The 27,580-nt window shown below is 43.8% G+C and overlaps 1 protein-coding gene across 1 annotated transcript; it reads right to left on the bottom strand.

The window, feature by feature from the left end:
• Positions 1–1,653: 1,653 nt before the first annotated feature.
• Positions 1,654–25,862, bottom strand: LOC124131637 (solute carrier organic anion transporter family member 4A1-like). Its single transcript, XM_046495040.2, has 11 exons — positions 25,619–25,862; positions 13,605–14,061; positions 12,962–13,064; positions 12,284–12,405; positions 11,332–11,532; positions 10,695–10,784; positions 9,003–9,210; positions 7,534–7,690; positions 6,095–6,261; positions 5,394–5,458; positions 1,654–4,668 (listed from the first exon to the last, which is right to left on the bottom strand). The coding sequence occupies exons 1-11, from the start codon at positions 25,784–25,786 to the stop codon at positions 4,301–4,303; spliced, it is 2,106 nt and encodes a 701-aa protein (XP_046350996.2). The 5' UTR covers positions 25,787–25,862; the 3' UTR covers positions 1,654–4,300.
• Between the last annotated feature and the right edge of the window lie 1,718 nt (positions 25,863–27,580).

Below are 27,580 nucleotides of genomic sequence, written 5' to 3'. Positions count from 1 at the left end.
GTGCCAACCATTGGTGCCATGGACCATATCAGAAAAGCAGGAATATTGCTGAATGCGACCAACAACAACCCTCACTCTCTCATCTTTCCAATCAGAAAAGGAAAGTGATATATCAAAAGCCTTACAACGCCGTAGATATACTAGTACTCAAAAGAAGTTAAAGTCAAAGAACATTTTTCAAGTGACTATTGGTAATCTGTTATAGGTGGTTGGTATAGCAATAAACAGCCTTCCAAGAGTGGATGTTCTTTAACTTAGTGTTATGTATTTCAAGATATACTAGTATATCCATAAAATAGTTTGTTAGGTATCGCATGCTTTTTTATATTTATTTTTATAGACAAAACACATTTACTTTTTTATACAAAGTGACATAGTCATATTGAAAACAGATACAGACATCGTAACGGGATCGGATGGTCAGGCTCGCCGACTTGGTTTGATGCATGTCATCATATCCCAATTGCGTGGATCGATGCTCATGTCATTCACAGGATTGTCTGGTCCAGATTGGGATTGGCACGGGTGGCCCAGTCGTCTAAGGCGCCGCAATTCGCTGTGTAGAGTTGCGTCCCTTGGGCACGCCAGAAACCTATGATTATGGGTTCGAATCCCGGTTCGCCCCGATTATGTTTCTAGGTTTGTCAGCACCATGCCCGGGCTCGTGGGTTTCACCGAAGTGGTAAACGTCTGAGACCTCCATTACTTTGAGCTTCCCTCCCACATTAAGCTTAAACTGACACGCCGCGATATAACTGGAATACTGTTAAAAGCGGCGTTAAAAACCCAACTCACTCACTGGTCTAGACCGCAGTCATTTATCTGGACTATTGCTAAGTGCGGCCTTAAACAACAAACATACATTTTAGTGATCATACATCATAATGACCGGATCCTCATCTTAGTCATACATCGTAATCACCAGGTCCTCATCTTAGTATTGCAATACCATTATTAAGAATCTTACAATTCGATTGCTTAATCCGCACCACGTGACGAAACAAAACATTTCAATGGAGACCCCGAAATCATGTGAGTGACCTCGAATATTGTTTCGTCAGTATTGACCTGTCACGTGATGAATATTTCATTTGACTCCCTGCTAAAAAACAACATGGCGTCTTGTAAGAACATTTTACGATTCGCAGCTAAGTTACTTCAACGAAACAGCTCGGCTGAGAGACCCCATGAACTTTAAAGTGAATTTCGGTAAAACAAAACGAATGATTACTTTTGACGAGATAAATATGCGAAAAATAAGCACCCTCGCATCCGACCCCTACGGGGGGTACGGGTGGCCCAGTCGTCTAAGGTGCCGCGATTCGCTGTGCAGAGTTGCGTCCCTTGGGCACGCCACAAACCTAGGATTGTGGGTTCGAATCCCGGTTTTCCCCAATTATGTTTCTAGGTTTGTCAGCATCATACCCGTGCTCGTGGGTTTCACCGAAGTGGTAAACGTCTGAGACCTGCATCACATCGGGCTTTCCTCCCACATTAAGCTGACACGCCGTGATATAACTGGAATACTGTTAAAAGCGGCGTTAAATCCAACTCACTCACTCACTCTTACTACCAGCGTGGGTTGCTGGGGACCTGTTCTCAACCCAGAATCCGTTACGGTGTTCCTGCATGACTCGCCCAGATCATGAAACATTTCATTCAAAACGTTTTAATTCAAAGAAAATGTATATATATATATGTACATGAATATAACTCTGTAAACATAAAATATTTATAAGAAAACAACATGAGCTGAAGTTATGACTTATAGACTCATGTAAAACACAAAGGACATCGTCAGCGTTAACAATAAAACAAATGTACAGTTGTCACGGGGGCAAGTTCAGCCTGGAGCAACTAGCGACACAGTTTTTGTTTTATTACTTGGAAGCTGGGGAAATGAATATCGGATATTAGTCGATAATGACGAAGAAACCAGTCTCAGTGATTAATTATATTTTGTTTCCTTATGGAACGGATGAACAATATTTTCCACACGGGAGGTAAAACACTCTTTCTGTGTAGCTTTTTTACGAAGAAGGTCCCCTTCTACATTTCATTAAACATGAGTGAGTGTGAAAATTTGAAAATAAATTGCGTTGGACACAAATCTGATGTGTTAATTGGGTCGTTTATTTTCTTACTTTTTATTACAGAGTGGAAGTTTTGTTTAGTGAGCTCAATAAATAATTATACAAATAGTACTTTATACATATTTCAGTCCTCGCTATTTGACCCACCAACGCTGGACTAAATGGTCTATATCAGGGCTTCCTCGAGTGTTAACGATATTATTATATTAATTACACGTGGATGGTCGGACGGACTGTGAGGTGTCTACATATTTCTTGTGTCAGAACCACTCGTACCATTTAATGATCCAAACGCCAAACGTTAACACTGTCAGGAAAATAAACTTAACTTATATTTCAGCTGTTGAATCTGTAATTGTACACTACTTGCGTTAACACACCGCATGGTTAACAAGATGTTCATAAATAAATTTCACTAGCCCTAACAATATGCCTTTATGCTTTTTAGGGTTAAAAAACCTCCAGTATGTTAGAAACTATGAGCAAAACATGGAGTGTTAACATGGGGATATCTCATCATTGATTTCTTCATCCCCAACAGAATGATATCATTCAGCGTTGAGTAGTTTTTGCTTTCAATGTCGCTTTTTCATTGGATTTCAAATATTTAAGAGCTTGTTATGAGAGGATCATCAACAGTGACGCAGGTCGTAGATGTTTATCGCTTTGGTGACACCCACGAGCAGGGTATGGCTTTCACAGATCAGGGTTCATAATTAATGCAAATCTGGGATTCGAACCGTGATCAGTGAATTGAGAGTTGAAATATACTACCGGGCCACCCATGCACATTCAGCCTTAGTGAGTATTGGAGGTTCCACCGAGTCTTTGCCCCTCATTCTATTATGCACAACCGGACCGTCACAGCACAGCGCACTGGCAGTCTTATAATCTCAGCAGGGTTGAAAACTCAGTATATTGCAGGCACATTCCATGTATATATTGCAGGCACATTCCATGTGTAACATAACATTAGGTAATGAACATGATATCCAATTCACATAAAGTTCTTGTCCTATGCTTATACAGGTTATATATCGTCGCACACTTCATTCAGGACGTGAAGAGTGAGGCGGTAAATGACGGCGTGCCGCAAGCAGGTTACACAGCGCCGTTGATCGTGTATTTTTACCACTCTGGCGAAACAAAGAGCCCGGGACGGGGGATAAAACACCAAGTGACATAATCGAAGAGGTTGGGAACGCCGTACCCGCGACCAGCGTCTCCCTACAGTTAAGGGAAGTAACTGCGAACAATGAGTGAAGGAGTAAACATGTACTGGGCGAGCAAGGACAGTTGGCCTCCTGATGTCCATATGGAGTGTTCAGTAGAGTAATAGTATTTGTTATGTCCATTCATCAAAATACAACCTATCGTAAACACACGTGTACAAAACATACATATTAATAAACAGATAACAGATAACCATTATGGCACCATGCCGTTGAAGGCATCATGTTAAAGTGATGGCACCATGCTGTTGAAGGCATCATGTTAAAGTGATTGCACCATGCCGTTGAAGGCATCAAGTTAAAGTGATGGCACCATGCACTTCAAAACATCCTGTTAAAGTGATGGCATCATAGCTATGTTGGTCTAAATTAGCAAACGCCGAAACCGAGACCGATGTTTTTCAAGTTTCAAAGCAGTTTTTCCCCATCGACCACATGAGAACACTAGCGTTGTGGTTATTCGGATAAACGTATCTGCATATGATCATAGCCGTCGATCGGGGCACTCTCAGATCTCTGCAAATTGCAGATATATTGATCATAGTAGTTCTTGGTGACGCTTCCTGTCAGTCAGTTCAACACTTTCACCATCTGGTTGGTCAAAGCAATCCTCCTTGTGTTGTTGAAATGAGGGAGCAGGTCTGGTAGCAAGACTTCACTGAATATCTGGGTGACCAGAGTAAAGCCTAATGCAATGTTCCCGTGCCATTCCCGAATTCCTGGCCAACGATCAAACCACCATCTCCTGTCTTTTTTGATATGTTAACCAGCAGTTTCCCGGACTAACCTGAGACAGATGAACAGCTTAGTAAGCAGTCTGTTTCCAGGCATAACCAAAGATAGTTCCATAACTTAATATGCAGTCTCTTTCTTGAGGGAGTCGAAACTTGTATAGACTCCCTGGTTTCCAGAACAAACCTGAGATAGATGTATACTTAATCAGCAGTATGTTTCCCGGAACAACTTAAGATATGGCTATAACTTTGTTTTCAGTGTAGTACCACTTATAATAATTGGATCCTCTCTACCAATTGAGATTTTTTCAGTACTATTATAAAACACTGGATTGTCTATTCCATTGGCACTGGCGTCGGTTGCTGTGATCTCAAGTTTCGAATCCACTTCAACTATCTTCCTGTGTGGGGATTTCTTGTACAGGACTAGTGCCAAGAAAAAGAAGACTGAGGACAGGGCCTTGAGGCTGATGCCTAACGCCATGAGGTAGTAGCTCATCAGCTTGTTGTCGTAGAAGAAGCAAGAGCCGTTCCCGTCGCAGCGCTTCTGCCACAGCAGGCAGGACAGGTCAATCATCTTGCCAAACAGGATCGGACCAGGGATGGCACCTACAGCGAGGAACAGGTATAACTAGACGATTTGATGACTATAGCTTAAATAGAATTTGCAATCCCTGAGACAACTGATAATATCATAATGATCGTATGGACTACTTGTATAATTCTAATGCACTCAGGACCCATGAAGATTCTGGGGTAGAATAGGTCTTCAGCAACCCATGCTTGCCGTAAAAGGTGACAATGCTTGTCGTAAAAGGCGACAAACGGGATCGGGTGGTCAGGCTCGCTGACTTGGTTGATGCATGTCATCGATCCCAAATGCGTGGATTGATGCTCATGATATTAATCACTGGATTGTCTGGTCCGACTCGATTATTTACAGACCGCCGTCATGTCGATGGAATATTGCTGAGTGCGGCGTTAAACAACCAACCAACCAACCAACCAACCAATGCACTCAGGGTTCAAAATTAAGCTCGCACCTTATTGTTCTTTCCTTTCAAGCCGATGTTCATCTCTCATGAGATAAACATTCCAAACATTTCACTATGACTTGTGTAAAGAACACAAACATTGCTTTATATTAAAATATTATTTTTTTGGAAGACCTTTGGGGGAGCATCTTCGACCTTATTAACAGCATCAGACTTTAAATATCCAAACGAAATGAGAAGTAGTTGGAGTATTGTGCTTCTACAAACACCAAGTCTGATAAATAAATAAAATAGCTACAGTTGTCTGTTAGTATATATGGCATGAATCCCTTTTCTTACCCAAACATCTGACGACCAGCCACTGGATGCCCAGTCCGAAGGATCGATGTTTCTGTGATACCACCCTGTAATCAAGGAACGGACCTGGTCATCGCATCACACTAATACCTCCAAATAACAACTTATCCTACTGAAACCCATGGCCACACAAATCCTCAAGGTAATTCTTCGAGAGAGAGAGTGAGTGAGTGAGTGAGTTGGGTTTAACGCCGCTTTTAACATAATTCCAGTAATATCGCGGCGTGTCAGCTTAATGTGGGAGGAAAGCCCGATGTGATGCAGGTCTCTGACGTTTACCACTTCGGTGAAACCCACGAGCACGGGTATGGTGCTGACAAACCTAGAAACATAATCGGGGTGAACCGGGATTCGAACCCACAATCATAGGTTTCTGCCGTGTCCAGGAGACGCAACTCAGAGAGAGAATGGGGGATTCACATGGAACACTTTAACACTGATTAATCACTTATCATCGTTTTGAGTATGATATTACACCGCCTTTAGCAATATTCCAGCAACATCATGGCGGTGGACACTAACAATGGGCTTAACATATAGCACCCCTGAACCAGCGTTTTGGCGAGTCTGCTTAACACACCTCCGGTATCATAGCAATGTGCATCTTGTTTAAATTGTTTATGATATATTTACTTGTTTCAGTGTTGGTTGGAATGTAATAATGCTGAGAACACCTGGGTTACCTGAGCGTGGCAGTCAGGGACGGCATGCTGATGACGAACGTAAAGAACATCATGAGGGCAAATATAGGGAGGAAGAGGGGCAACCACATGCAGGAGGTTTCGCATCTGGTGAACTCCGCCATGTAGTCTGTAGCGTTGCTGCTGATGCAGGAGCAGTTGTTGTAGCGCTGAAACAGTTGTACATCACATAATGGCCACTTTCACCCTGACGAGCAACACGCTCTTGAGGTTCATCAAAATGGTTTATGCCCTTGACATGGATTCCGGATTTCCGCCCACTTTACGTTTAAACACTGAATCGTAATAATGTTAAAAGCGGAGTACACCACAGCTCACTCATTCACTCATGTATACGATACCAATTAGCAAGCGAGAAATACGTAGATCGATGTTCATGGTGTTAAACAGTGTATTTTCTGGTCCATGATTGATTACTTTCAGATCGCCGAATGAAGCGTTTGACTAAAGAAAATCCAAATATACAAACATCATACCGTTGTTATTAACCAACGTGCTGAACATACAGACCTGCATTTTGAAATATGGTAAAATATCAAGGGTAGGTGATCGCTCAGTCACATAGCAACGGCCATGTAATAGTAATAGCTTATTCTAAATAAGTGAGTGAGTAAGGTTTTACGGCGCTTTTAGCAATATTCCAGCAATATCACGGCGGGGGACACCAGGAATGGGCTTCACACATTGTCATTGTACCCATGTCGGGAATCGAACCCGGGTATTCGGCGTTACGAGCAAACGTTTTAACCACTAGTTTACCCGACTGATGTGACAGTCCGATTCATTGCGTTGGGTGGGTGCTGATATTTTCCGCATTGAAATGAACATTTTAGTCTTGTTCCATAAAGCCAATAAATCGGTATTCCTATTGCTAGTGTCAGCTTCATTATTTGCGTGATGGTAGTGTCAGGCGTTGTTTGCCACTCTTCTACTGGCATCAGTCTTTTAGTAACGTACCACATATCCGTACAAGTGGGTGGCGCTTAATTAACGCTCAAGTGTATATATCGTATGTACGTTAAGCCTGTGTCCTCTTCAGTGAGGTGAGGTGAAATGGGGTTTAACGTCACATCCAAGATTATTGCACTTACATAGCATCGTGTGTGTGCGTGCGTGTGTGTGCGTGCGTGTGCGTGCGTGCGTGTGTGCGTGCGTGTCTGCGTGCGCGCGCTTGTACTATTCCGGACCGATGCCGATTTATAGTGCTAGTACACTGAGATACCATGCCGCAGTTTTGACATGAATACCCCACTCAGACACAGTATACTGACTCCGAGTCGACCAGTATTACTGCCCCTTAATGCCGAGAACCAGAAAGGGTAACAACAAGTACCATCTTTTAACGTCTTTTGGTATGGGCTTTTCAGTACCGAATGAAGATTGATTAATTGAAACATGATATTGTTTGGTTGATGACTCACCGTGACCTCTCCATACTGAATCACCGTGCATCCAGCATAGCAGGGGGAGAAGTACGTGAGGCCGTCCCGCCCACACACCGGGTGATAGTCATCTTCTGTACACGCACAGTTGCTGTTGCACGTGTTGTCCAGCCTCTTGCCCAAGTACTCTATATTCCTGAAACACAGACACAGTCCCTTTTGCATATATCATACTGGTTGTCCAACCGCCTTTTTCTATTCTGTAACATGAAGTAAAACACTGATTGTACCGCCTGTATGGGAGTTACGATTACCTTAGCTCTACGATCACTTTGTGGAACGGGGCCCAGGTATTCTTTTGTATGTTGCAACATATACAGTTGATATTGGCTCTATGCTGCTTTGAACATTGTTTTGGTTACATTACAGCGCACCAGCTTTATGTGGGAAGAGTGAGTGAGTGAGTTGTGTTTAACGCCGTTTTTATCAGTATGTATTCCAGTTATATCAGGCGTGTCAGCTTAATGTGGGAGGAAAGCCCGAAATGATGCAGGTCTTAGACGTTTACCACTTCGGTGAAACCCACGAGCACGGTATGGTGCCGACAAAGCTAGAAACATAATTGGGGCGAACCGGGATTCGAACCCACAATCCTAGGTTTCTAGCGTGCCCAAGTGACACAACTCTGCACAGCGAATCGCGGCGCCTTAGACGCCTTAGACGACTGGGCCACCCGTGCACCCTTGATGTGGGACGAAGCACAAATGAAAGCAAGTCTTTCTGTGTGTGGATGTTGGTGTGCTGTTGTTGAACACCTTGCTCAGTAATATTCTACCTATATTAACAGCGGCCCGTAAATAATCGAGCCTGGACGAGATAATCCAGTGATTGATAATGTGAGCAACGATCCATGCCAATCAACCAGAGCGTGACCACCTGATCCATTTAGTCGCCACTTATATATACGACCAGCAAAGGTAACTTGGGGCCTATATTTTAACTCGCAAATTGCCACGAGTCTAAGAGGTTTAATATTTTCGGTGAAACTCAAGAGCACGAATATGATGCTGACAAACCAAAGATCCTGGTGCGAATAAGGGATGCAACTCTGCATAGTGAATTCACTGGTGATTGGGCCACTGTGCCGACTGAATCACAGACACAGAGTTAACACAACACTGTTGAAGTGACGACCCCGAGTAACAGCTTTCTGATGACACAACCAAATAATCTGTCCCTGTTTTCAGATTGTTCCTAGGTCAGGAGTGAGATTTTATTTGTAGGTGAGTGAACAGGTCTTTTTCATCAAACAACACAGTCTGAATGAGGTGACAACAAGTACCATCTATTAACGTCTTTTGGTATAATCTAGCAGCTCGAATCACTGACTTTCTGCTCTCCAGGCAGACGCTCTATCCACTAGACCACAGATCCGGTCTAATGAAGTGAGTGAGTGAGTGATGGACCGGGTCAAATTTCACGGTTCAGGCAGCGTCGACATTACTTACAGGCTAGTGGAGCTGTTCTGGTAGCGCACGTTGACACCGGCGAAGGGTACGTTGTCACAGTGAATGAGGAAGCCAAGTCCAAGGACACAGACGGTCAGCGTGGAAGCAAGACACATCCTGAGGATGCCACGAACCTTCAGGTTGAAACGCTTCACAAGGTAACCCCCGAGGAGTGTTCCACCGCCTCCAGCGGGAATAACAACCAAACCTGCAAAATCAGTTCATATATACGGGCACATATTCTGAGAACAGTTGCTTCAGGACAATGCATGATATCACCAGAGACCATATACCGAGGGACAGGCCCCGGCAGTAGATTATCATTAACCATCACTGCCGCGACCATGAGTGGAATTGATACATTGTGAAGCCCTGCTGCTTTTCTCCTTGCAGCGGTCAAGACGCATGGCACATGCGCAGATGCTCTTATCTGAGGACTTCCGTAGTCTGGTATACTGCTTACTCAATAAGTAAGGATAAGATTTACGGATGAACAACTTCTATATTACAATTAGGAGCAACGTTTCGGTGTAGGTTCTAACGCCGTTATCAAGCATCATTTTCATCACCGATTGACTAAAGTCATAAGAAAAATCGGATGTTCTTTTTAGTAGTAAATATATGCGGCGTTTTAAGACTATTGATATATCACTTTCCCTTTCTGATTAGTAAGGTGAGTGAGTGAGGTTTGGTGTTGGTCGCATTCAGCAATATTCCAACCTTTCTGGTATGGTCCAAGGCAGTAGTTGGAAAAAAAACACACACACACACACACACACACACACACACACACACACACACACACACACACACACACACACACACACACACACACACACACACACACACACACACACACACACACACACACACACACACACACACACACACACACACACACACACACACACACACACACACACACACCACCATCCACTCACACAGCCACACACACACACACAGCCACACAGCCACACACACACACACACACACACACGTTGACTCTTACGACATGCATGGGTCATGTCCTGCCCATGACTACTCATGGGGGTAAGGGTGAGTAAGTGAGTTGGGTGGACGTGAGTGAGCGAGTAAGTTGGGTTTAACGCCGCTTTTAACAGTATTCCAGTTATATCACGGCGTGTCAGCTTAATGTGGGAGGAAAGCCCGAAGTGATGCAGGTCTCAGACGTTTACCACTTCGGTGAAACCCACGAGCACGGGCATGGTGCTGACAAACCTAGAAACATAATTGGGGCGAACCAGGATTCGAACCCACAATCATAGGTTTCTGGCGTGCCCAAGGGACGCAACTCTGCACAGCGAATCGCGGCGCCTTAGACAACTGGGCCACCCGTGCCCCCGTTGGGTGTAAGGCTGCTTTGAAAGGTATTTCACTTACGTCAGGGTGTGTCAACTTTTAGGGGGAACGCCCCAAGGCATGCAGTTCGTTCAGGTTTACCTCTTTACTGAGCCCCACGATCAGGGTGGTGGTGCTGACAAACCTAGAAATCTAAGCAGGACGAAACTTGGATTTGAAACCAAGACCATATGTTTCTAGCACATCCAAGGGACGCAACTCTGCACTGAGAATTGCGTATCTTATACAAATGTACATGATTAGGGCAATCGTGGGGCCTAGTCTTACCGACACACTGAGAGTGGGGAACAGTGTAATTCTTGGGCTACTCACCTACATACTGAGCAGCTCTGGCTGCAGGCAGACTAAACTCTGACTCCAGGAACTTGGGTGCGAAGGTCGAGAATCCTCCCACGATGATAGCTGCAGGAAAGTGCAATGTCTTTCACGCATATGATAGACTGGTAAACTATAAGTGCTCAATGCTTCGCCGTTATGGTTTGCACCAATGGCTGGTTTATTTGTTGTTTGGAATTGTTGCCCTCTGCAATATTTCAGCCATATGAATCCAGCTGTAAATAATCTGGACCAGATAATCCAGTGATTGAAAGGATCCACACTGTCGGTACGTTATCAACCAAGTCACATGACCAGTAGACCACGGCGGAGATAATTGTTGTTTAACGCCGCACTCAGCAATAGTTCAGCTTTACAACTGCGGTCTGTAAATAATCGAGTCTGACAATCCAGTGATTGACATCATGAGCATCGATCTACATTTACATACGATGACATGCATCAACCAAGTCAGCGAGCCTGACCTCCCGACCTCGTTAATCGCCTCTTACAACAAGCAAAGTCGCCTTTTACAGCAACCATGGGTTGCTGAAGACCTATTCTATCCCGGATCTTCACGGGTCGTCACTTAACTAAAGGGTATATATTTTCAATATCAACCTAAGGAACCAACCTTCGGAAGCTCCTGCCAGATTGAGAAACATGAAAGTTGGATTTGTAAGCAGCAGTTTTGTTGAGTGGAGTATATCTTTAACAAGGCGCTTTTCAGACTGTGCTTCAGCGTGTTTCTGAGTAGCATCATCGGCCTCCGGTTCCTCCTTCTCCCGCCCGCCGTACACCTCGGCCTCCTTCTCCTGGCGGTACTTGCTTGAACCTGGTGAACACAACGTGGGGACTGAAGTCTGCCTGTACAAGGTATATGATTCGCGAATCACGCCAATGGAAATATTAACACACTATCAGCCACGTCATACATCATGGTTTTACTCCGCTTTTAGCAATATTGAAGCAACATCACGGCGGGGGACATCAGAAATGGGCCTCACACATTATGCCCATGTGGGGAATCGAACCCTTGTCTTCAGCGTGACGAGCGAACGCTTTAAGCACTAGGCTACCCCGACGCCCATCCCACAACGTGACTACCCCAGATCCACTTTAGCCTCATACCTGTATATGGGGCTCTCCGTCACTGTTCTGCATGGGATAAACTCAACTCAAGCCGAAGGTATACTATACTATACTATACTATACTATACTATACTATACTATACTATACTATACTATACTATACTATACTATACTATACTATACTATACTATACTATACTATACTATAACCCATTTTTCCTTTGTACCGAATGTGAGTGAAAATTTTGAATTCTTGATATCAGATGTGATATTGGGATTAGACAATCACACATGGACGGATGAGAATCTTGATGAAAAGTATTAATGCAAGGAATTTGTTTCAGTTCATGTCATTGACATCCTTATTCCCATTTTAATAGAGACGTGTCTGAACCCCCTGAAACAACGCTACCACCCCGCGCTCCCCTTACTTCCCTGACCCGCCACTAACCTTGATGGTAACAGCTAGTTGTGTTGTGACTGAGCACGACGTACCTGGGAGGGCCCGGGGGAAGCCAGCCAGAGGGACGCTGATCACCAACGCTATTACTCCGCTGATGACAAATCCCAGCCACCATGCGCCCACCCATTTCCGGTTGTCGGGGGTGATAGAGAGGCTTTGGAGAGAAATATTGCATCAAAATAGTTTCATTCGTAGAAAGCCAAGTGAAACATCTTTATATTTGTCAGAAATTCTGCAAAGATTTAAACATAAGAAACTGTGGCTATCTATTATCAGCATCGTATCATTTGGTTTGTTTGTTTGTTGTGTAACGCCGCACTCAGCAATAGTCCAGCTACATGACGTCGGTCTGTAAATAACCGCGTCTGGACCAGACAATCCAGTGATTGACATCATGAGCACCGATCCACGCGATAGGGTCACGACGCATCAACCAAGTCAGCGAGCCTGACCACCCGATCCCGTTAGTCGCCTCTTGCGACAAGCATAGTCGCCTCTCACAAGCGTAGTCGCCGTATCATGTGGTACTTCCAAAATGTCTGTGTTAATACATCAGGACTGGTTACCATGACGTACGTGTATTACGTCCACACACATGCACCACACCCTACCACCCCGACATAGCATCCCACAGTCCATCCATGAACTGATTCACTCCTCCACACACTGCCGTACGCCTCTACATGCACGTCTCGTCAACACGTCATTACCTTGATGTGTCGACGACGTCGACGTCGGTCCAGATGTTGAGGAGCTCTCCCCCAGCCAGGTACCCTAGAGCCGTACCTAAGATCACGCAGGAGTAGTAGATACCTGGTTGAAACAAGCACTTCACATCAAACACGTGGTTAAGTTGGCACTTTCCTAGCACTTGTGATTTATTCGTCGGTAAATATGTAAAGTGGGAATGACCACGCGCGTTCTTTAAGCGTCCCTAAATAACGTAACTGGCACTCGACGTTGGGGCTATTTGAGGGGCTCCTTTCCATGATTCCTTAATCATGGAACTTAATTTTGCGTTTTGCGTCTGACGAACGAATAATAGCTACATAAAGGTGTCTGCAGGTTTAAATTATGTAAGATTCCGAAATTATAAAAAAGACAAATATGCTTTTTGTCCTACAATCCAATATATTACTATTTACGTTTATACGCAAATAACCCCGTGTGCTTTCATTCGTAGGTCTATAAAAGCGTCAATCCATTTCCATAATCATGAGCAATTGTGTCCATTATGCGATTCAGACTATATCATAAACTATGTCTATGAATCACTTTCAAACAGAGATGATACCCCAGGTGCCCACGAAAAGGCGAGCCTATCCTGCCCCACCGGTGGCACCCGTAACTCACCAATATACAACGCTGACGACCTCAAGGGAAGGTTTTCGTCCAAGTACGTCACCCCCAGAGTGTAAAACGGTGATGATCCGGCCCCATGTAGCAGTTGGGCGAGCACGAATACATACATGTAGTTTGAGATGCTGCCGTAGTTAGTCGTGGTGTCACAGGTAGTAGTAGCGTTCCCTCCTTGGATACACACAGTGTCCTGGGTGTTCTCCACTGTGTATAGCCCCGTTGTGAAATGCGGCAATGCGAACAGGAACGACCCGACTCCAAGTGCGAAAACTCCGATGCCGATGTAACGAGGCTTTACGCCAAGGCCACCGAAGTAGCTGACGGGAATGAGGCAGATCGCTGACGCTATGTCGTAGCTGCTGACGATGGTCCCCGTCTCCGTGCTGCTGATTTCAAAGCGACGCTCGATGGTTGTGATGATGACGTTGACAAAGCCGGAAACGAGCATGCCCTGAAAACAAAGACACAAACGTGAGTAAGTGAGTGAGTGAGTGAGTTGGGTTTAACGCCGCTTTTAACAGTATTACAGTTATATCACGGCGTGTCTGCTTAATGTGGGAGGAAAGCCCGAAGTGATGCAGGTCTCTGACGTTTACCACTTCGGTGGAACCCACGAGCACGGGTATGGTGCTGTCAAACCTAGAAACATAATCGTGGCGAACCGGGATTCGAATCCACAATCCTAGATTTCTGGCGTGCCCAAGGGACGCAACTCTGCACAGCGAATCGCGGCGCCTTAGACGAGTGGGCCACCCGTGCCCCCCAAACGTTGAACGAACATAGAGTACTTCGTAAGCGGTCTGTTTTCGTGTGCGTGAAATAACGTCAACTGATAGTTACATGTACCATGCAGCAAATGTCCAGTAGCAACAAGCGTGGGTAAGTATGGTTATTCTCCGCTTTAAGCGATATTCCAGCGATATTCCTGCGGGGGACACCAAAAATGGACTCCATACACTGTATCCATGTGGGTCATCGGGTATTTACAAGTGACATTGATATCATTTTGATAAGATACCAATGATACTTGAGGTGAGGTGAAATGGGGTTTAACGATTATTGCACTTATATAGCGACGTGCATGCACGTGTATGTGTGTGTTTGTGTGGCTGCTTGTACTAGTCCGGACTGATGCCGATTTATAGTGCTATTACACTGAGATACTATGCCGCAGTTTAACATGAGTACCCCACTCAGACACAGTATACTGACTCCGAGCCGACCAGTCCTTTGTTTTAGCCCTTAATGCCGAGCGCCAGACAGGGTAACATCTTTTAACGTCTTTTGGTATGACGCGGCCGGGGATCGAACCCCGGACCTTCCGCTCTCCGGGCGGACGCTCTACCATTAGACCACGGAGGCGGTCCAATGATACTTGATAAATGTTTGAACAAGATACCCGTGCGAGATCCCGAGTCCCCTATATCCATATGATGCAAAGAGTGAGTGAGTGAGTATGGTTTTACGCCGCTTTTAAATCAATATTCCAGCAATGTCACCAGAAATGAGCTCCACACTGGCCTTCTGGAGAGGAAAAAGCGGCGTAAAACCATACTCACTCACTCACTCACTCACTTCTGGAGAGGAGAGGAGGGGAGGGATCCTTAGTGCACTTTGGTGGAACCACCAACACGCGTGTGAGCTGCATACAAAGGCTCGCCATGATGTGGTCATGTCACCGAGGACATGGGGAGGGTGTAGATGGTGACACGGCTATGCTTTGTATGGCAGATGTCACGTGTCACGAGTTGAGGACGCACCTGTCAACGTCCTAGTAACAATCGCAGGCTGTCTATACCTTGTACATTTACACATGTGTGCATTTACACAACGAAGAGAAAGAGAGAAGATACAAAACAGGAGGTCAAAATAAGACAAAATTATGTTGAAGCTGATTCTGTTTAACGGATAAAGGAAAGGTTGGACTTGAGTACTAAAACTGATATATATTAGAGGAATACAAAACACAATGCAATAGCAAGGACGGTGGGAAATATTTGGATAGATGAACGTCCAACGACATCTTTATAAATACATCTTTTTCCTGTGAATAAGGTTTAACGCCGCTTTTAGCAATATTCCAAAATATCACGACACAAGAAATGAGCTTCACCCAGGAGGAGAATCGAACCGGACCTTGGCGTGACGCGCCAACGATTTAACCACAAAGCTAACCCACCTATTTCAGTGAGTGAGTGAGTGAGTATGGTTTAACGCCGCTTTTAGCAATATTCAAAAACATCACGACACAAGAAATGAGCTTCACCCAGGAGGAGAATCGAACCGGACCTTGGCGTGACGCGCAAACGATTTAACCACAAAGCTAACCCACCTATTTCAGAATTATCTCAGAATGTTGTATATATCGATAAGGAACACCGTTTGTTTAACCTTATCCACGTTAAGAGCTATAAGATACACACAATTCACGCAGTAAATTTTGACAAAGTAATCATTATGTGAGGTGCACGCACGCACGCACGCACGTACGCACGCACGCACACCGCCCAGTCCGCAAAGTATTCCCCATTCCCGGGAACACGCGACCCTGCTTGCGTAAAATATATGTGTGTGTGTTTACTTATACTCATCTTCTGTGGGGTTATATCACATTTCAGCGCAATATCTCATTCTCAAACAATGAAGGCATATCACATAAATCTACAGTCCGTTTCAACCTATGTGACTATAGTCCACATAAAGCTGTAAAAATGTCTGTATATCAAATGACAACTGTTATTTATTAATCGAAACATGAAAATCATAACCTCCATTTCACGATAACCATGTGCATAGAATGGGTTTGCATCCAGCGTTCACCATATATCTAAACTATACATGGAAGGACATAGGCCGTTACAAACACTAAGAAGCGTTAATCGATAACAACGTATTAATTATAAACGTTGACCTTTAACAGGCGACATCCAATCAATCTAATAAGGTCCCGTCCAAGAGTTAATGTATAGAATAGATGAATAATCCTAATACAAAGTATTAAGTTGCTGGGCCAAATGCTGTTTGGAGGACTTAAATACAGTAAACTACGGTTATAACGAACTCAAAGGGACTACTAAATTTAGTTCGTTATAACCGTAGTTCGTTATAAGCATATATACAGCATAACTACAGCAAATAGTCGGGACCAAAAAAGTAAGTTCGTTATATCCGTCAGTTCGTTATAAGCGTGTTCGTTATATCCGTCAGTTCGTTATAAGCGTGTTCGTTATAACCGTAGTTTACTGTAAGCATTTTGTCAGCAAACGTTAAAAGCAACCAAGAACATGCATCAAGTAGGACATGCAACCTTGAGTATTCAACTGATTTATCACCTATTAACCCTATTCCGGAATACTGAAATAACAAATAGAAACATAATACACAGTTTTACGTCCCTTTTAAATCGGATTCTTAAACACGACTAGTATTCAGCGGGGCCTTCCACGTTATCTCAAGCACTCATCGACATACAGATGAAATCAATTTCTTGCCAATGTCAACCTTTGTCAATTTCAGCTTTCGTCTGTATAAATAATTTACGTCGGACATCCAAAACTGTACTGCTCCTGAAGAGCAGTTTTGTATACGTATTTTGTAAGGCAGGTCAATGCGTGGCAAACGGAGCCTGGTAGGAGCTTCCCCTTTATCACACGGACATGTTAAACATTGTTGTCATTTTTCTGCCCCAGAGACTTCTCTGCTTGTGTGAATACTTTGAACTGGTTTTTCTTGTTAACACTGGGAGGATTTGCAAAATGTGAGTGTGTGTATGTGAGTGTGAATGTGAGTGTGCGAGTGTGAATGTGAGCGTGAGTCAGTGAGTGAATGAGTTGGGTTTAACGACGATATATGTTTAACAGTTCTATCGCGGCGTATCAGATTAATGAAAGCCCCAAATGATGCAGGTTTTAGAGTGCGATGCTGACAAATCAATATCATAATCAGTGACAATCTGGGATTCGAATCTATGATCTTAAGACGCTGACATGACACGTGAGTGAGTGAGTAAATGCGTCAGTTGGATGAGTGAGTTGGGTTTAACTACGTTGTTAACATGTTTAAGAATTGCATCGCGGCATGTCGGCTTAATGAGCAAAGGGACAGAAATCTTCACAACCCACTGCGTCGCGAAAGGCGACTCTGTGGGTTGTTTTTAACCCCACTTTGTGGAGCTGGGGCGGGTAACGGGTACTCGGGGCGGGTGGGTCCTGAGTAGGACCCCTTTATCTGAAATCCGAGCAGACCGCTTAGTTGAGGCCCTTCAGTGCGCTTTAGATATCGTTTTGCATAATTTATAACGTTATGCTACTACAACTGCGTCTGCACGTACAGTACAACCAATGTAAACAATGGATAAACACACAAATGGAAATACTACTTTCTCAGTGAACGATTTAACCGTTTCACGACATGGTTATCTGAACGTGTTGACTTTCCAAAAATAATACACATGAGAAACATATTGTAATTTGTTGAATGAACTGTAAGATAGGACGAACCGTCACATCCCGATGGCCCATGACCGAGGTACTACATGGCCACAAGAAACTCTGAACTCGACACTAATTTTATAAACCCCCTACCACTATTGCCTATTGTATTGAACGTATATTCCTATCTCATATAACACTGTCGGAATCTCGACCTATTCAAAAGCCATGAGCCAGCGGTACGATACACGCCATCGGTGAAGGCGTCCAGTTTGTGACTAAACAGTGACTAGGTGTGGCTGTTATATATCCTATATAACCGACCGATACATCTACCTGTACGCGTGATTTAGAACCACCCACAACATGAATTCACGAGCCCAAGGTTTTGTCAGGGCAACGTGCCTTCCCCGATGCGTTAATAATGCAGCTATATATCACAGACCAACAAGACCATAAATACACGGATGCGTGTATTCTGAGACTGATCCATGACAACGATCAATGTTACCTTGCTAAACCACATTTTAATTCAGGCCAATTCCCCCGTCGCATAACGCTCACACCGCCTGGCTTCTTTAGACTGTTGTGATCAATAATCAGTGATATGCCACCTGAGTGGCTATAGTTCTGCCACAACATGTGAAACCCGAGGAAAGCTTATCTTCATGACCAGGCAGCAGGACTGTTAATCCCCCCAGGCACGTGTACACGTGACAAGGACAGGTGCCCTGATTTACAATACTTTCTCTATAGTCTACTTCCAAATGTTATGATTACAATATCAACAACAAATCAATAAAATTATAATCAAATTGAACCTGAATTTGATTCTATTTGTAATGTTTTAAACAAATTCTTACCATGTTTTTTTGGCTTGGTATAGTTGCTTGTAGTTTCAAGGGAGAGTGAGTGAGTATTGTTTTACGCCGCTTTTAGCAATATTCGAGCAATATCACGGCGGGGGACACCAGAAATGGGCTTCACACATTGTACCCATGTCGGGAATCGAACCCGGGTCTTCGGCGTGACGATCGAAGTTTCAAGGGAGAAGTTGAAAGTGTAAAGACAGACGTGCCACGTATTTAACCTACTGTGGTAGAAACTTTAACAGGACTGCGTATCAGATTCAACTTTGATACATGAATATGTTTGTTTGTTTGTTTGTTTGCTTGTTTTACGCCGCACTCAGCAATATTCCGGCTATATGACGGCGGTCTGTAAATAATCCAGTCTGGACCAGACAATCCAGCGATTTACATCATGAGCATCGATCCACCTAATTATAGTCTGGAAGGTAATTTAAGGTACCGACATTTACTACAATATCTAAAAAACTATTGGACCTACTCCAGTCAAAGTTGGTATGAGATTATTAAACAGTCATACATAACTAGATATTACATTTAAAGACAATCGGTGCATGAATAAAAAATCTGTCTATTTAGCTATCACTATATTTCATCAACAACAAGACCTGTTCGTCACGTGTGGAACGAGCATTAATTGAAACAGCGATCTGCATAATGCTACACCTGCGTCACAGGACCATATGACACAGTTGAACCAATCAACTCAACTCGAAAGGGTGCACGGGAATCACGCACGTTGAGACGCCCAACGCTTACACCATATACGTGCGTGCGTGCGTGCGTGCGTGCGTGCGTGCGTGCGTGCGTGCGTGCGTGCGTGAGATATGTCCGACATTGTTAATTTGTGAGTGAACCAAGCGACATCAATTCAGCTGGTGCATGTCATATTTTTCAAATTTATATTAATATTTGTTTGTGTACTAAACAGCCAAGTTCTGTTTAGATATGGAAAACACTTCCGCCATTTAAAACTTTGTAAGAATATAACAAAGAACCTGCTCCGTACAGGCCGAGCACTAAACATATAACTACAGTTGGGCTATATTGAACTTCCTCGTTCTAATCTGTGCACATGGTGATCGATGTGTCAAATACAACATCATAGCAACTGTAGTCGTTTCGCAAGTCGGTAACGCAGGTACACCAACTGTAGAGTGAGTGGGTTGAGTTTAAGACCGCAGTATTCCAGTTATACCACGGCATGTCAGCTTAATGTGGGAGGAAAGCCCGAAGTGATGCAGGTCTCAGATGTTTACCTCTTCCTTGAAACCCAAAAGCACGAGTATGGTGCTGACAAACCTAGAAACATAATTGGAGCGAACCGGGACGCAACTCTGCACGGTGCCAAATCCGTACAAATGGTTGTTTGTTGTCTCACGCCGCAATATTCCAGCTATATGACGGCGGTCTGTAAATAATCGAGCCTGGACCAGACAATCCAGTGATTAACATCATGAACATCTATCCACGAAATTGGGATACGACGACATGCACCAACCAAGTCAAAGAGCCTGACCACCCGATCCCGTTAGTCGCCTCTTACGGCAAGCATGGGTTGGTGGAGACCTATTCTAACCCGGATCTTCACGTGTTGTAGAAGATGTACAATGAATACATATTCAGTCCACACTCGAGGCTCCGTCCTTGTCATAACAAACGGCACTAGCACACCTATGCAGGGACCAGAGAGTGAGTGCACATTGCTTAACGTTGCAAGTTCATACGGGGCAAACAAATCAGTGGTTGATAGTATGAGCAACGATCCACGTCGTCGGCGTACAATGGCAAATAGTCAGAACACACGTCGTAGTGAGTTTGTTTTAACGCCACTGCAAACAGTATTTTAGTTACATCCCAAGTTTAATGTCGATGCCGGTCGTAGACGCTTACCCGAGCTCGCTTACGGCACTTACAGTCAAAAGATCATAATATACCCTGGGAACTGCAGGACCTTAATCCACTTGGCCACACGTGCGCACATAGTAACCAACAGATCGTGTTTAGTCAGCGTTTACAAGTACGAGGTACGGGGAATACCCGAATACGAGTTTACCCTACGACTCGCATTTCAGTAACTGTGGTGGTGAATGTTCTTAATTCATGATCCACGCGATTCATAATGATGTAACCCATCAGTGAACCCCCACGGACGTGCTGTCTGAGGTGTAAAGATTGTGGAACGTGACATGCCACACCAACCTGAATTAATCCACTGACTATATGCACTTTTATGACCATTGTACCACGTCTCCGACCTCTGTCGTATATGCAGACTTCCTTGATGAAGAATCAAATCACAACATATGAATTAGCCTTTTCTGTTGGTAGATTGATTGAGTATGGTTTCACGCCGCCTTTAGAATATTCTAGCAATATTCCAGAATTATTCCACGGCGGTGGACACCAGAAATGGGCTTCACACATTGCACTCAAGTGGGGAATCGAATTCGGCTTTCGGCGTGACGAGCGAATGCTTTAACCACCAGGTTACCCAACTGCCCCGTTGGTAGAGTGAGAGAATGTTGTTTTACACCACATACAGCTGTGCCAAGCCTGTAGGTGAGGTGAAATGGGGTTTCACGTCGCGTCCAAGATTATTGCACTTATATAGCGACGTGAATGTACGTGTGTGTGTTTGTGTGGCTGCTTGTGCTAGTCCGGACTGATGCCGATTTATAGTGCTAGCTCACTGAGATACCATGCCGCAGTTTAACATGAATACCCCACTCAGACACAGTATACTGACTCCGAGCCGACCAGTCCTTGTTTTAGCCCATTAATGCCGAGCGCCAGACAGGGTAACAACAAGTACCATCTTTTAACGTCTTTTGGTATGACGCGGCCGGGGATCGAACCCCGGACCTTCCGCTCTCCGGGCGGACGCTCTACCACTAGACCACGGAGGCGGTCTGCCAAGACTGTAAATAATCGAGTCTGAAAACAACCCAAACCAGGGGTCGATAGGAAGAGCACTGACGGACGCAATCGGGGCAATTTCCATACAATAGGTCAGGTGATTGCTCTATCCTCGGCATGGGCTGGGGTAGCCTTGTGGTTAAAGCGCCACCTCGTTAAGCTGAAAGCTCCGGGTTCGATTCGTAGAATGTATGAAATCCATTTATGCGTGATATGACTGGAGTATTGCTAAAACAAAACGGCTTAAAACTGTACCCAGTCGAAAGCATTCATTGGTGGACTGGTGCAAGTCTACACGTCCGACACTTGAAATGTAGACCTCGTCAGAATCTATGTATGAAATCAGAGCAACAATAACGCTTGCGTGCCGAGGTTCCTTCACGCAGATGAAAACTATAGATCAAAGCTGTTGCATGCTGTAATAGACGTGGCTAAACGTGGGCTGTGGGTGTATACAGTGTAAGCAGTATCTCCACTTCATCAACACGACGTTTACAGGCTGTCCACAGATCAGAGAGTGTCCGTACTAGTAATGGAACACGGGTCTTCTGACGGGCAGCTTAAGGGTGGAAAACGTTCCAACGCTAAGTCCCCTGTTATTTTTGCCACACGTGTACAAACGATGCCACTTCTTAATTTAATAATTAGCGTTGTTACAATATTGCTAAAAGGGGAAGACTACTCACTCACATCGGCGCCACGATCTACAACCCAAAGCAGTGCTAGCAAGAGTCGATCTACTTTTCAAAACTTAGCAATACCCAATCCATAACATCCCTTCCATACTTCCATACAAGTACAGGAACATCCCTTCCACACTTTCGTAAAGTACAGGAACATCCCTTCCATACTTCCGTAAACATCCCTTCCATACTTCCGTAAAGTACAGGAACATCCCTTCCATACTTCCGTAAAGTACAGGAACATCCCTTCCATACTTCCATACAAGTACAGGAACATCCCTTCCATACTTCCGTAAAGTACAGGAACATCCCTTCCATACTTCCATACAAGTACAGGAACATCCCTTCCATACTTCCGTAAAGTACAGGAACATCCCTCCCATACTTCCGTAAAGTACAGGAACATCCCTTCCATACTTCCGTAAAGTACAGAAACATCCCTTCCATACTTCCGTAAAGTACAGAAACATCCCTTCCATACTTCCGTAAAGTACAGAAACATCCCTTCCATACTTCCGTAAAGTACAGGAACATCCCTTCCATACTTCCATACAAGTACAGGAACATCCCTTCCATACTTCCGTAAAGTACAGGAACATCCCTTCCATACTTCCGTAAAGTACAGGAACATCCCTTCCATACTTCCATACAAGTACAGGAACATCCCTTCCACACTTCCGTAAAGTACAGGAACATCCCTTCCATACTTCCATACAGGAACAGGAACATCCCTTCCATACAAGAACAGGAACATCCCTTCCATACTTCGTGTAATTCCTGCAGGAATAGTCTCATGTGTCCTTGAATAACATACCTAAAGTGTTAGTCAGTATCGCCCATATATGTTCAGGAATCGCCATCCATACTTCGTGTGTTTTCTGTAAACATATTTTGTTTACGTTTCAACAGTCGTTGAACCTTGACAGATACCCACAGGGATCATTAATTCCCATGATGACCTCCCCAAACATACCATGTCTATCTCTTTATATGGCCACGTAAACGGATGTATTCCACAAAAAACATTTGACATGAAGTATTCCCCTTAAGCGCCAATAAATGTTTTAGACGGGATGGTGCGTTTTGGGGATTCGCGTTCAGTAATCGTGTAATGGTAATCCAAATATGTGTCCGAATGAGTTAGTTACAGTGTAGTCATACGTTTAGTTTTAGCATACCAGATCACTTTGATTTCTATTGGGCGGGGGGTTGGGCGGGGATGAGAACAATCTATTTTTCCCCTGCTGCATCCAAGATTATTTATGCACCAAACATCCTATTCATTTCCATTATTAACATAAACAATTCTTTTTAAAATAGTTTGTTCAGAAATATGCCCAAAATGAATAGTTTGTTTGCAGTGGTGAAATAAAACCAATGAATGGTTTTGTTTCGTGAAAATACCCAAGCGTCAAATTGTTTGTGTTAATAGTGAAATTAAATAGATTGTTAGATAAATAGTTTGTAATTTTTTTTCAAATTAATCCCCCCGACCCCCTCCCCAACAAATCAAAGGGATGCTCCATTATAAACCCTCCCGAATGTAGAAATGTCAAGTATGCTTATCCTGTCTGTGATTGACTTCACTGATAGATTGCAGTTGTTGTTCGAATGTGTGTAGCCTGTCATCGAAGACGGTAATCAATCACAACTGATCAATTACAGTCATCTCCAACCACCCCCTCCCTCTCCTCCCCTGCTCCCGACATACATACAACTATTCAACACATATTCACACACATATAGTTTCTCGTGAGAAATTCGGGAGGTGTGGGTAGTCTAGTGGTTAAAGCGATCGCTCGTCACGCCGAATGTCCGGGTTCGATTCCCCACAAGGGTACAACGTTTGAAAGCCCATTTCTGGTGCCACCTGCCGTGATATTGCTGAAAATATTGCTAAATGCGGCGTAAAACCATACTCATTCACTCAAGAGAAATCACACCCACTTTTATTGCCTGTCGTGTTTAGAAGATGTGATGTACACCATGAATAGATAACCTGATTAGTGGTTCAACTCGGTCTGAATATTGCTTAGTCACCTGCATTTGCCCTGTGGGTATTACTTGAACAAACTGGACCTCTTAAACCTGTATGTGGCCTTTCTCGGATCATCACAAGCAGTATCTTCAAACACGGGCGGTTGGTTTTAAGCCTTGTACCGGAACGAAGTAATGGGAGTGATATCCTTGTCCTTTAACACACAGTGAAACTGCTTTTCCTCACCTCACACACATCCTCTACCATACGGTTACCCACACAGCGATACATGTCTTGCCCTGATATGTGTCATCTCTAAATCAAGTTGTATATTTGACATTTTGTATTCGCTTTTAAGTTTTTATCAGCGTTAATAGTTTCTAACTGCCACCTCTGACGTAAGTACACAAGCGCAGGTGACATCTACGCTGTTAACACTGGAGACTACACACGCTAACGTATAACGTGTAGAAGACGACTTCACTCTCATATATTGCTCTCAGCAAAATAATTGTACATTACAAACATAAAAATATAATTTCCTCCAGTGCATAAACATAGAGGCAAAGTACATTACATTCGAACTCTGTTCTGTATTCGTGATCCTGATCTTATCTGAACATAGTTTGGTTTAAAAACAAAACAATCCATTATAAAAGACTAAAGTTTAAATTCCCTTGTTTTTGTAACAAAAACTTGTTCCAGAGACCTTATTGGTATATATCTGCTTGTCCTAAATATCAAAACATCACATTATCGTATTTTGAAACAATATGTATGGAATTCAACAATGAAGACATTTTACAAACTAAATATATACCTTTGGGGTAAAAATCCCTTATCAGTTATTAATAATCCCGGCTAATAACATCAAAGTCACTCGAAACTTTGCTTCACGACTCAATGAATTTAACAGCTAAATGACGGGTGCAGCCATTGCTCTCACGGCAGACATGTACCAGGACCACGTGCAAATATTTATATACAAACACAATCTTACAATCAGTACTATTTATTTTACACAAATGTCCACCTAGAGAGCAGACGACATGGGAAGCAGACGTGTACATGAATTTGTAGACTTGAGCCACACCTTGAAGTGTACACAGAATGTAAACAGGGCACTTACCTGCAGCCCGCCAACCCAGCACAGCCAAAACAATACCCAGCCAGGTTTTCTAAATCTCTGGCAGAAGTGTGGTTTAAAAGTTCCCCATTTACATGGCCCGCCATCATCTTCACAATCTGCCTGTATATCCGTATTTCCATCAGCGGGTATTTGCTTTGAGTCGGCCATCACATATCTTGAGCGTGTTGTCTGCCGTGGTCGGGACACCGTGCACTGAAGTAGGTCATACGGATACGCCCGAGTGCGCCGGTGTCGGTGACAGTGGAAGGGTTAACATCATTGTTATACGGGAAGCCGACAGCCACAGGCCCTTATTTGACATTAGTATATATAAGCCGGTGCACATAAATCGCAGCATACGGTATATTGCATAATTCACCACATAATGAATGAAAAGGCGGCTTGAAAAAAAAATGTACGAGTCTATCGGTTGGTAAACGCCAGTCAAGAGTCCCGGCCACAGGACGTGGTATTTCCCACCAGCGTTCAAACTAGATCTCTTCCCCTTGTCATTGTGTCTCTGTCTCATACAAAGACAACTGCCCACATGCGCTCCTGTGAAAAAAGGTGATTTAGTACACGGGCGGGCTAACGCACAGCTTGTATCCTATGTGCTATGTAATGGGTATTAACGAAATGCAGTTCTCAATTAGATTACATGTAAGTTAATTTTTGTTTTTGCTTTACACTACAGGCCGCATATTTAAGCTGGGTCACGACTGCCTGTTGACCTGTTGACAGTCGCGTCTGGGCACGACAAACCAGTGGTTGATATACTGAGCAGCAACCAACAGGCAGGGATATGATGGCGCACAATCATCCAAGTCACCGGTCTGACCAGTCGATCCATTAAAGTCGCCTCTTATGAAAGCTTTAGGTAAAAAAGTATATATTTTTGGAAAGCGGATTTGACCAAAAAATTACAAAAATTATCAAAATGTTACAAGGCTGGAAACATTCACCGAAACACCTCAAACTTAAGGTGCAGAAAACCACTCTGATTCTCGTCACAAATACATCATCATCGTCTCAGTACAGCAGATCACGTGATAGGGAATTATATTGTCTCAGTACAGCAGATCACGTGACACGGAATTATATTGTCTCAGTACAGCAGATCATGTGACAGGGAATTATATTGTCTCAGAACAGCAGATCATGTGAGAGGGAATTATATTGTCTCAGTACAGCAGATCATGTGACAGGGAATTATATTGTCTCAGTACAGCAGATCACGTGACAGGGAATTATATTGTCTCAGTACAGCAGATCACGTGACAGGGAATTATATTGTCTCAGTACAGCAGATCATGTGACACGGAATTATATTGTCTCAGTACAGCAGATCACGTGACAGGGAATTATATTGTCTCAGTACAGCAGATCACGTGATTGGGAATTATATTGTCTCAGTACAGCAGATCATGTGACACGGAATTATATTGTCTCAGTACAGCAGATCACGTGATAGGGAATTATATTGTCTCAGTACAGCAGATCACGTGACAGGGAATTATATTGTCTCAGTACAGCAGATCACGTGATAGGGAATTATATTGTCTCAGTACAGCAGATCATGTGACACGGAATTATATTGTCTCAGTACAGCAGATCACGTGATAGGGAATTATATTGTCTCAGTACAGCAGATCACGTGACAAGGAATTATATTGTCTCAGTACAGCAGATCACGTGACAGGGAATTATATTGTCTCAGTACAGCAGATCACGTGACAGGGAATTATATTGTCTCAGTAGAGCAGATCACGTGACAGGAAATTATATTGTCTCAGTACAGCAGATAAACTATAAACAGTTTAGTCTGACAAGACCACCCCTTTGTGTTTTAGCACGGGTAGCCCTGTCGTCCGAGGTGCCACAATTCGCTGTGCAGAGTTGCGTCCCTTTGGCACGCCAGAAACCAATGATCGTTGGTTGCATTATGTTTCTAGGTTTGTCAGC

This window comes from Haliotis rufescens, unplaced genomic scaffold, assembly GCF_023055435.1.
Source record: "Haliotis rufescens isolate VD_foot unplaced genomic scaffold, xgHalRufe1.0.p SCAF_1, whole genome shotgun sequence".
Classification (NCBI taxonomy): Eukaryota; Metazoa; Mollusca; class Gastropoda; order Lepetellida; family Haliotidae; genus Haliotis; species Haliotis rufescens.
Note: the sequence above shows the minus strand (reverse complement) of the source record. Positions and strands in the feature narration are given on the sequence as shown.